Source organism: Physella acuta, unplaced genomic scaffold (assembly GCF_028476545.2).
Source record: "Physella acuta isolate Inbredline_101_S28 unplaced genomic scaffold, ASM2847654v3 ptg000405l, whole genome shotgun sequence".
In the NCBI taxonomy this organism is placed as follows: Eukaryota; Metazoa; Mollusca; class Gastropoda; family Physidae; genus Physella; species Physella acuta.
Genome location: NW_026731924.1, coordinates 129,379 through 141,339, shown reverse-complemented (window position 1 = coordinate 141,339; position 11,961 = coordinate 129,379). Strand labels below are relative to the sequence as shown.

The 11,961-nt window shown below is 47.2% G+C and overlaps 1 protein-coding gene across 2 annotated transcripts; it reads right to left on the bottom strand.

Annotated features, from left to right (window-relative positions):
- Nucleotides 1-5,300: 5,300 nt before the first annotated feature.
- Nucleotides 5,301-10,257, bottom strand: LOC131942423 (ficolin-1-A-like). 2 transcript variants are annotated; one of them, XM_059302300.1, is made up of 5 exons: nt 10,097-10,257; nt 7,963-8,135; nt 6,785-6,904; nt 5,915-6,034; nt 5,301-5,727 (listed from the first exon to the last, which is right to left on the bottom strand). In XM_059302300.1, the coding sequence occupies exons 1-5, from the start codon at nt 10,197-10,199 to the stop codon at nt 5,362-5,364; spliced, it is 882 nt and encodes a 293-aa protein (XP_059158283.1). In that variant the 5' UTR covers nt 10,200-10,257; the 3' UTR covers nt 5,301-5,361. The 2 variants fall into 2 exon arrangements, with proteins under 2 accessions (XP_059158283.1, XP_059158285.1); XM_059302302.1 differs by lacking the exon at nt 6,785-6,904.
- Nucleotides 10,258-11,961: the final 1,704 nt, after the last annotated feature.

Here is an 11,961-nt window from a genome sequence, read left to right as displayed (position 1 = left end):
AAATATGCGAATTTAAATAACATATTTTTTCCCAAAAAAAAAACGTCCAAAGTGGTGCTACATTTTTGAGAAAAGTAATCAAGTAGGAAGTAATTTAGAAATTCTATGCATTTTGGACTGACAATACTGTGATGTAGTGGTTGTATAACGTAGTGTACTGCCAGTATAAAGTAGTTTTCTGTAATATAAAGCGATGCAATGATTCAAATGATTGTCTTGTGTAAATAACTCTATTGTCCATCTAAACTTTAATCTCACAGCAATCTTAAGCAATGCGTTTGTTTCTTATCTGTTTGTACCTTAAAGATAAGTAGTGGTCTATTTGTCTCAAACTTCAATTTTCGGAATCCCTTGATGATTCAACATCGCAAACTTAGTCTCTCAGATTGCCATACGATAGATTGGATTCGACTTTAGTATAATTATGGGGTTAAAAATTAATTAAATTTTCAACATCATGATATCACTTAAATTTCCGGAAATGCATCAACTTATCTATATTTATGTAAGACAAGTGCCTTGATTAAAGTACGAGACCATGGCTGTTTTTTAACTGGGTTCACTTGACTGATAATTGTGTGCTTAATTACTTCATTGCTTTCATCAGTTTTAATTGGCAGCGTAATTACTTCATTGCTTTCATCAGTTTTAATTGGCAGTGTGACCTCTCATTACAGATGGGAGTGTGACACTAAATAACGTTAATAATGTATGCTTAACTTGAACGTGAAGTGGACTGTACTGTATTATACATTTCATCGCATGGGAACACCAGCAACAGTCTAGTAAGGGGTGTTAATGTGGTGTAGGGTGTTGGTGTGGTGAGGGGTGTTGTTGTGGTGGAGGGGTGTTGGTGTGGTGAGGGGTGTTGGTGTGGTGAGGGGTGTTGGTGTGGTGAGGGGTGTTGGTGTGGTGAGGGGTGTTGGTGTGGTGAGGGGTGTTGGTGTGGTGGAGGGGTGTTGGTGTGGTGGAGGGGTGTTGGTGTGGTGAGGGGTGTTGGTGTGGTGAGGGGTGTTGGTGTGGTGAGGGGTGTTGGTGTGGTGAGGGGTGTTGGTGTGGTGAGGGGTGTTGGTGTGGTGAGGGGTGTTGGTGTGGTGGAGGGGTGTTGGTGTGGTGAGGGGTGTTGGTGTGATGGAGGGGTGTTGGTGTGGTGAGGGGTGTTGTTGTGGTGGAGGGGTGTTGTTGTGGTGGAGGGGTGTTGGTGTGGTGAGGGGTGTTGGTGTGGTGGAGGGGTGTTGGTGTGGTGAGGGGTGTTGGTGTGGTGAGGGGTGTTGGTGTGGTGAGGGGTGTTGGTGTGGTGAGGGGTGAGGGGTGTTGGTGTGGTGGAGGGGTGTTGGTGTGGTGAGGGGTGAGGGGTGTTGGTGTGGTGAGGGGTGAGGGGTGTTGGTGTGGTGGAGGGGTGTTGGTGTGGTGGAGGGGTGTTGGTGTGGTGAGGGGTGTTGGTGTGGTGGAGGGGTGTTGGTGTGGTGAGGGGTGTTGGTGTGGTGAGGGGTGAGGGGTGTTGGTGTGGTGAGGGGTGTTGGTGTGGTGAGGGGTGTTGGTGTGGTGGAGGGGTGTTGGTGTGGTGGAGGGGTGTTGTTGTGGTGGAGGGGTGTTGGTGTGGTGAGGGGTGTTGGTGTGGTGAGGGGTGAGGGGTGTTGGTGTGGTGAGGGGTGTTGGTGTGGTGAGGGGTGTTGGTGTGGTGAGGGGTGTTGGTGTGGTGAGGGGTGTTGGTGTGGTGAGGGGTGTTGGTGTGGTGAGGGGTGTTGGTGTGGTGAGGGGTGAGGGGTGTTGGTGTGGTGAGGGGTGAGGGGTGTTGGTGTGGTGAGGGGTGTTGGTGTGGTGAGGGGTGAGGGGTGTTGGTGTGGTGAGGGGTGTTGGTGTGGTGGAGGGGTGTTGGTGTGGTGGAGGGGTGTTGGTGTGGTGGAGGGGTGTTGGTGTGGTGGAGGGGTGTTGGTGTGGTGAGGGGTGAGGGGTGTTGGTGTGGTGAGGGGTGTTGGTGTGGTGAGGGGTGTTGGTGTGGTGAGGGGTGAGGGGTGTTGGTGTGGTGAGGGGTGTTGGTGTGGTGGAGGGGTGTTGGTGTGGTGGAGGGGTGTTGGTGTGGTGAGGGGTGAGGGGTGTTGGTGTGGTGGAGGGGTGTTGGTGTGGTGAGGGGTGTTGGTGTGGTGAGGGGTGTTGGTGTGGTGAGGGGTGAGGGGTGTTGGTGTGGTGAGGGGTGTTGGTGTGGTGAGGGGTGAGGGGTGTTGGTGTGGTGAGGGGTGTTGGTGTGGTGAGGGGTGTTGGTGTGGTGAGGGGTGTTGGTGTGGTGAGGGGTGAGGGGTGTTGGTGTGGTGAGGGGTGAGGGGTGTTGGTGTGGTGAGGGGTGTTGGTGTGGTGAGGGGTGTTGGTGTGGTGAGGGGTGTTGGTGTGGTGAGGGGTGTTGGTGTGGTGAGGGGTGTTGGTGTGGTGAGGGGTGTGGTGTGGTGAGGGGTGTTGGTGTGGTGAGGGGTGTTGGTGTGGTGAGGGGTGTTGGTGTGGTGAGGGGTGAGGGGTGTTGGTGTGGTGAGGGGTGAGGGGTGTTGGTGTGGTGAGGGGTGTTGGTGTGGTGAGGGGTGAGGGGTGTTGGTGTGGTGAGGGGTGTTGGTGTGGTGAGGGGTGTTGGTGTGGTGAGGGGTGAGGGGTGTTGGTGTGGTGAGGGGTGTTGGTGTGGTGAGGGGTGAGGGGTGTTGGTGTGGTGGAGGGGTGTTGGTGTGGTGAGGGGTGAGGGGTGTTGGTGTGGTGAGGGGTGAGGGGTGTTGGTGTGGTGAGGGGTGTTGGTGTGGTGAGGGGTGTTGGTGTGGTGAGGGGTTTGGTGTGGTGAGGAGTGTTGGTGTGGTGAGGGGTGTTGGTGTGGTGAGGGGTGTTGGTGTGGTGAGGGGTGTTGGTGTGGTGGAGGGGTGTTGGTGTGGTGAGGGGTGTTGGTGTGGTGAGGGGTGTTGGTGTGGTGAGGGGTGTTGGTGTGGTGAGGGGTGTTGGTGTGGTGAGGGGTGTTGGTGTGGTGAGGGGTGTTGGTGTGGTGAGGGGTGAGGGGTGTTGGTGTGGTGGAGGGGTGTTGGTGTGGTGGAGGGGTGTTGGTGTGGTGAGGGGTGAGGGGTGTTGGTGTGGTGAGGGGTGTTGGTGTGGTGAGGGGTGAGGGGTGTTGGTGTGGTGAGGGGTGTTGGTGTGGTGAGGGGTGAGGGGTGTTGGTGTGGTGAGGGGTGTTGGTGTGGTGAGGGGTGAGGGGTGTTGGTGTGGTGGAGGGGTGTTGGTGTGGTGAGGGGTGAGGGGTGTTGGTGTGGTGAGGGGTGAGGGGTGTTGGTGTGGTGAGGGGTGTTGGTGTGGTGAGGGGTGTTGGTGTGGTGAGGGTGTTGGTGTGGTGAGGGGTGTTGGTGTGGTGAGGGGTGTTGGTGTGGTGAGGGGTGTTGGTGTGGTGAGGGGTGTTGGTGTGGTGGAGGGGTGTTGGTGTGGTGAGGGGTGTTGGTGTGGTGAGGGGTGTTGGTGTGGTGAGGGGTGTTGGTGTGGTGAGGGGTGTTGGTGTGGTGAGGGGTGAGGGGTGTTGGTGTGGTGGAGGGGTGTTGGTGTGGTGGAGGGGGTGTTGGTGTGGTGAGGGGTGAGGGGTGTTGGTGTGGTGAGGGGTGTTGGTGTGGTGAGGGGTGAGGGGTGTTGGTGTGGTGAGGGGTGTTGGTGTGGTGAGGGGTGAGGGGTGTTGGTGTGGTGGAGGGGTGTTGGTGTGGTGGAGGGGTGTTGGTGTGGTGAGGGGTGAGGGGTGTTGGTGTGGTGAGGGGTGTTGGTGTGGTGGAGGGGTGTTGGTGTGGTGAGGGGTGAGGGGTGTTGGTGTGGTGAGGGGTGTTGGTGTGGTGGAGGGGTGTTGGTGTGGTGGAGGGGTGTTGGTGTGGTGGAGGGGTGTTGGTGTGGTGAGGGGTGTTGGTGTGGTGGAGGGGTGTTGGTGTGGTGAGGGGTGTTGGTGTGGTGGAGGGGTGTTGGTGTGGTGGAGGGGTGTTGGTGTGGTGGAGGGGTGTTGGTGTGGTGGAGGGGTGTTGGTGTGGTGGAGGGGGTGTTGGTGTGGTGGAGGGGTGTTGGTGTGGTGAGGGGTGTTGTGTGGTGAGGGGGTGTTGGTGTGGTGAGGGGTGAGGGGTGTTGGTGTGGTGAGGGGTGTTGGTGTGGTGAGGGGTGAGGGGTGTTGGTGTGGTGGAGGGGTGTTGGTGTGATGGAGGGGTGTTGTTGTGGTGGAGGGGTGTTGGTGTGGTGGATGGGTGTTGTTGTGGTGGAGGGGTGTTGGTGTGGTGAGGGGTGTTGGTGTGGTGAGGGGTGAGGGGTGTTGGTGTGGTGGAGGGGTGTTGGTGTGGTGGATGGGTGTTGGTGTGATGGAGGGGTGTTGTTGTGGTGGAGGGGTGTTATTGTGGTGAGGGGTGTTGGTGTGGTGAGGGGTGAGGGGTGTTGGTGTGGTGGATGGGTGTTGGTGTGATGGAGGGGTGTTGTTGTGGTGGAGGGGTGTTATTGTGGTGAGGGGTGTTGGTGTGGCGAAGGTGTGTTGTTTGGGTGAGGGGTGTGTGTGGTGAGGGGTGTTGTGTGGTGAGGGGTGTTGTTGTTGTTTTAGGAAGATTGTGAGGACCACGCATTTATCTTTGTGTGTGGTTTCTAGTTTCAGCCCTTACAACTTTCACGCTCAAATTTTGATCAGATCATATTCTCAACTTGCTTTTTTTCTACATTTGAAGATCTCATCTTAATTTCAGTAGGATTTTGTGCATGTAGGATTATGGATGTAGGATTATGTGTGTAGGATTATAGATTTAGAATTGTGTGTAGGATTGTGTACGTCAGTCAGCCAACCTGACTTAAGTCTTTCAGTCAACCAACCTTCCTCTATTAAAACAATAAATGTATATGAGTATCGTTTGGAAGCCATTTATTGTATAAAAAAAACAACCGAGCATAAAAGCAAATACGAACAAGGAAATATAAACAATGAGCTTATACAATATGTATAGAAATAAATCACAATTCTAAGCAAGTAAATGTAATATCACATAAGATTTATGTGTTTCCGTTAATAAGTTTATAAGTAAGTGTATGGAACATCACATAAGATTTATATGTATCAGTTAATAAGTTTATAAGTAAATGTATGGAACATCACATAAGTTTTATATGTATCAGTTAACATTGGGGCTAACACGTATGTAACGCAGGCAACTCGACTGTCATCTCGACTAAGTTCGACTGTTGACCCCCCCCCCCCCCATCAGATCGACTAAGTTCGACTTTTGACCCCCCCCCCCATCAGATCTACTAAGTTCGACTGTTGACCCCCCCCCCCCCCATCAGATCTACTAAGTTCGACTGTTGACCTCCCTCTCAGATCGACCAAGTTCGACCGTTGACCTAACACTTTGGTCTAAACTTGAACTCGACCCTGTTCACTGAGTTCTCTGGCGTCACACCCTGCCAGTATAACCCCTGTTTTGAGTTCAATTTCCAGACTCCGTTAGGGTTTACAGCCATGCATGAATCATTATCAAAGTACCACCACCCGCCCAGAAAGTTCTTGGCGCACCAGTTGCTGTTGTCGCGGTCGATGGTGGAGAAGTTGGCGTCCTTGTGTACCGTCAGTTGGTCGTTGTTGCCCTGGGTTCTCTGACCCAGCCGGAGTTTGTACAGAGAAGATTCGCTCTCCACCCGGAAGCTGTCGTATACCGCGGTGTAGTCGTAACGATCGTACACAAAGTCCACTCGTAGTTCAAACTGACCCTAGGGAAATCAGAGAATATTTTGAAACCACAACTTGGGTGTAATAAAAAATGTTACTAAGGTTTTGTTCAAGTAATTTTTTTTGGAAGTATTTCGACAGTCGAAGTCTGGGCCACTTTTGATAGTCTCGTCTACATTCTCAGGGCCACTATATATTGTCTACATTCAATCAATAGTTGGGATGTACCTCGGCAGTTAGCTGGTGAATGAGCTCGTTACCCAGCCAGAAATCTCCGTTGTAGGACCCAAACCCGTGCTTGTAGTCATGCCAGCCTCGGTGAAAGTTGACGTCACCAACAACACGACGCTGTTAGAATGAGATAAAGCCACTGTACTCACACACTTTAGTTGTGTAGAGCTAGAAAACATGTACACACACATCTACACCACACACACATCTACACACACATCTACACCCACACACATCTACACCTACACACACATCTACACTCACACATACACATCTACACCTACACACACACATCTACACACACATACACATCTACACCTACACACACACATCTACACACACATACACATCTACACCTACACACACTCATCTACACCCACACACACATCTACACCTACACACTCACATCTACACACACACACACACACACACATCTACACACACACATCTACACCCATGCCAACATTAAGCGCGCCGGGCAAGACCAACTCGACAAATTGTTAACTTAGCGAATCAAAATTAAAGTTTGTGTTTTTTCAAAAAAAATTAAAACATTGATAAAAATCGTTTTTTAATAGTTTTTTTTTTTTTCAATTACAGAGATAGTCGTCAGACTTGAGTATCGTTCGTTGATTGATCCATCCTCCACCATACCTGCATGGTGTTCCACCCTCCACCACACTATGAATCAATACTCCACCATACCTACATGATGATCCACCCTCCACCATATCTACATAATGATCCACCCTCCACCCTACCTGCATGATGATCCACCCTCCACCATACCTGCATGATCCACCCTCCACCATACCTGCATGATGATCCACCCTCCACCATACCTGCATGATCCACCCTCCACCATACCTGCATGATGATCCACCCTCCACCGTCTGTTTTTGTGTCACACATGACCACATGCCCGCCCTCAATAACGGCCAGCACCAAATGGGGGTAGTCGGGGTCCATGTTACGCTCGCACTTTACCTGGTGGAAAAATGCACACCATTATAATAGACTCGCATGGGGGTAGTCGGGGTCCATGTTGCGTTCGCACTTTACCTAGTGGAAAAATGCACACCATTATAATAGACTCGCATGGGGGTAGTCGGGGTCCATGTTACGCTCGCACTTTACCTAGTGGAAAAATGCACACCATTATAATAGACTCGCATGGGGGTAGTCGGGGTCCATGTTACGCTCGCACTTTACCTAGTGGAAAAATGCACACCATTATAATAGACTCGCATGGGGGTAGTCGGGGTCCATGTTACGCTCGCACTTTACCTGGTGGAAAAATGCACACCATTATAATAGACTCGCATGGGGGTAGTCGGGGTCCATATTACGCTCGCACTTTACCTAGTGGAAAAATGCACACCATTATAATAGACTCGCATGGGGGTAGTCGGGGTCCATATTACGCTCGCACTTTACCTAGTGGAAAAATGCACACCATTATAATAGACTCGCTGGTTCACTCAAATGATTCTATAGAGAGACCTGAATCTACTACGTGTCATCTACTCACGTGACGTGTGATCTACTCACCAGTTTATGACGTGTGATCTACTCACGTGACGTGTGATCTACTCACGTGACGTGTGATCTACTCACGTGACGTGTGATCTACTCACCAGTTTATGACGTGTGATCTACTCACGTGACGTGTGATCTACTCACGTGACGTGTGATCTACTCACGTGACGTGTGATCTACTCACCAGTTTGTGACGTGTGATCTACTCACCATTTTGTGACGTGTGATCTACTCACCATTTTGTGACGTGTGATCTACTCACCAGTTTGTGACGTGTAATCTACTCACCAGTTTGTGACGTGTGATCTACTCACGTGACGTGTGATCTACTCACCAGTTTGTGACGTGTGATCTACTCACCAGTTTGTGAGGTGTGATATACTCACGTGACGTGTGATCTACTTACGTGACGTGTCATCTACTCACGTGACGTGTGATCTACTCACGTGACGTGTGATCTACTCACGTGACGTGTGATCTACTCACGTGACGTGTGATCTACTCACCAGTTTGGGCAGTGATGTGTATTCTGAATATGGAGTAGGCCAGTTAACGAAACGACCCGTAAATGACGAAGAGCTCTTGAATTTCGATAAGCCAAAATTTTCCTCCAGAACTTGCATGATTTCTTCAAGCTCTGCCACTCGCTTATCTAAGTTCCCAAACTTCTGCTCCGCGCCTGAGGTTAATTAATTTTTAAAATGTGCACATCATTAATAATATTTGTAATTATGCAAGTCATTTTTGTAACAATATTTTTATAGCTGGAGAAAACTACATGTTTTAAATGCTTTGAGCTTGTTCTGTGTTTTGTGTATGTGGTTGTTTCTCTAGAATTATTATAGGCCTACTTAACACTCAACTTTGTTGATATTACTAAAGCAGTAAAAAAAAAACAACCAAATATTAAGATAATGAGGTTTGAATGCACTAAAAAAAATGTGCTTTCTTAAATGAAAGTATAGGTCGCTCAAATGAATATTTTGAAAATGACCAATGATTTTCTGAAGAAAGCAAGTTCTATTTTTTATTTTTCATTTTCAATACAATAAAAAGCTTATTAATATTATTACAATGATTTCTTTAAACATTTCTTTTTCTTTTTCTTTTTTTCTTCTGTCTAGAACTTTTTTTCCTTTGAAATCGACACCGTATCCCACTAAAATATTTGCTTTAAAATCTGATGAGTAGCGTTCATTCTCGGGGAAAAGTTATCTGCCCTTTCTAAACGCCAAAGGGAAACAACTTTCCGTGACGTCCCTATTGTAAACAATTTTGTGTGGGAAATTGGTAAGTATAACTGTTGCTAAAGTCTCTATATTATGTTGGTATGCAGTGTTTTTATATGTATGATGGTCCCTATATTTCTTGCTGGTTACTGCAGTATAAATTTATCTGTTCTTATTTGCTGTGTTTTAATTTAATTAATACATTATACTTGTCCTAATTGCCTCATTGCATCTCCATCATTACTAAGACTTAAACTGTTATAGTGATATTGTGTGTAGTAGTGCCTAATACAGCATATTAGGAGAGAGAATATGATGAGATGTGCATATTTGTATAGATCTAGTCACATACGACGGATTTTGAGGCAAATCATGTTGTTATTATTTGCCTGATGTGTATTGCCTACACAGCCTATTTGAATGGCACATATTTGAGTGACTTTGGTTAGCAAGTCTGTAACGTATTAGTTTTTCTGTATTTAGAGTTACACAGTTGAAAACTTCAGTGGTTGTGTTAGTCACTGTAAACATGATTGTAACCATTCTATCACTGTATAGCCCATAGGCAGTGATTCTGGTGGGTTGCGATGCGTGTCATGCTACTGAGATGCTTGGCTGGGCACAATTAAGTGTGCCTAGCTTGACTAAAGTAGTGTGTTCTATGTTGTCTCGTTCAGCCCCTAACACCTCTAGATAAGCCCCTAACACCTCTAGATAAGCCCCTAACACCTCTAGATAAGCCCCTAACACCTCTAGATAAGTTCCTTACACCTCTAGATAAGTCCCTAACACCTCTAGATAAGTCCCTAACACCTCTAGATAAGTCCCTAACACCTCTAGATAAGTCCCTAACACCTCTAGATAAGTCCCTAACACCTCTAGATAAGCCCCTAACACCTCTAGATAAGTTCCTTACACCTCTAGATAAGTCCCTAACACCTCTAGATAAGCCCCTAACACCTCTAGATAAGTCCCTAACACCTCTAGATAAGTCCCTAACACCTCTAGATAAGTCCCTAACACCTCTAGATAAGTCCCTAACACCTCTAGATAAGTCCCTAACACCTCTAGATAAGTCCCTAACACCTCTAGATAAGTCCCTAACACCTCTAGATAAGTCCCTAACACCTCTAGATAAGCCCCTCGCACTTCTATGTAAGCACCTAACCCCTCTATGTAAGCCCCTAACACCTCTATGTAAGCCCCAATATAAGAAGTCCCTAACTAGATAGGCCGAATTCAGATGCTATGTGGTATATCTAATAACAAAAAATGATATAGTTAGAATGTTTATCGCGGGAACTAGAAGACTCTAATTCAACTATCTCAAAGTTACAACTAGAAGGTAAGTAATCGAGTCTATATTTACAACAAAAATACAATGACGTACAATCTGTTGGTAGATACTTACAATAGCCAGACGTGAAGTTCAGAATCAGCAGAAGGACGAGATAAATTGACTTCGACATGTTACGTTTTTGGTTGACTTCGCTAGATTTGACACGTGATGACATCTTGATTATACACAGGTCTAGACAACAACAGCAGACTCCGCACGATGTTTGTGGAGCGGCAGTCGGCTTAAATACCACCACCTTCAAGGTTGGGGATTTACCAGACGTAAGTGTGATGTAGTTCTATTTTTAACGTCAGTGTGAGGTAGTTCTATTTTTAAATTATTGGTAATGAGCTGACGACGATGTTCAGGTTTTCCCGGAAAATAAAATTTGTAATGTCGCGAATTGGAAATCGGCCAATACATTTCTCGAAAAATAATTAGTGTAAAGCAATCAACTTAAACGTGTTACAAACCGTATGTTTGTATTTTACATGCGTTTGTATCTTTGAATGTTAGATCGTGTAGTCACATGCGTTTACAACATACATTGAATGGCTATTTCAATAAAACAAACGCCTATTGTTTTTTTTTTTATTTATTAAATTATTTAAAAAAAATGTTCCACTGCATTAAGATTTAGGAACAGCGTGGTCGAAAGGTAAAGCGTTCGACTGCTAACACGACAGACTCGCGTTCTGAACCTGGGCTTAAGTCCTCAGGACGCCTTGTGTCATTACTGGGTTCCTGACTCACGTTAGGGTAAAGTAAAGGTGGCTGGGTGAACTCTACTTCACCTAGCCTATTGACTGTTAGGTTCAAAAGGGTACTGTTTTAACATTAAGATATGAAGCGAAATATATTTAACCGTGTTGTCATGCCGTAATGATAATTCGAACTAAAATACACTCGCTGATATTCGATCAACTAGTTCGCTGTTTGTGTACCTGAATCTTTCATTCAGTGACCTAACGAGGTCTCGCCAACCCACACACTAAACCTCACCAAACATCTCACCAACCCACACACTAAACCTCAACAAACATCTCACCAACCCACACACTAAACCTCACCAAACATCTCACCAACCCACACACTTAACCTCACCAAACAACATCTCACCAACCCACACACTAAACCTCACCAAACATCTCACCAACCCACACACTAAACCTCACCAAACAACATCTCACCAACCCACACACTAAACCTCACCAAACAACATATCACCTACCCACACACTAAACCTCACCAAACATCTCACCAACCCACACACTTAACCTCACCAAACAACATCTCACCAACCCACACACTTAACCTCACCAAACAACATCTCACCAACCCACACACTTAACCTCACCAAACAACATCTCACCAACCCACACACTTAACCTCACCAAACATCTCACCAACCCACACACTTAACCTCACCAAACAACATCTCACCAACCCACACACTAAACCTCACCAAACATCTCACCAACCCACACACTAAACCTCACCAAACAACATCTCACCAACCCACACACTTAACCTCACCAAACAACATCTCACCAACCCACACACTAAACCTCACCAAACATCTCACCAACCCACACACTAAACCTCACCAAACATCTCACCAACCCACACACTAAACCTCACCAAACATCTCACCAACCCACACACTTAACCTCACCAAACATCTCACCAACCCACACACTTAACCTCACCAAACAACATCTCACCAACCCACACACTTAACCTCACCAAACAACATCTCACCAACCCACACACTAAACCTCACCAAACACCATCTCACCAACCCACACACTTAACCTCACCAAACAACATCTCACCAACCCACACACTTAACCTCACCAAACAACATCTCACCAACCCACACACTAAACCTCACCAAACATCTCACCAACCCACACACTTAACCTCACCAAACATCT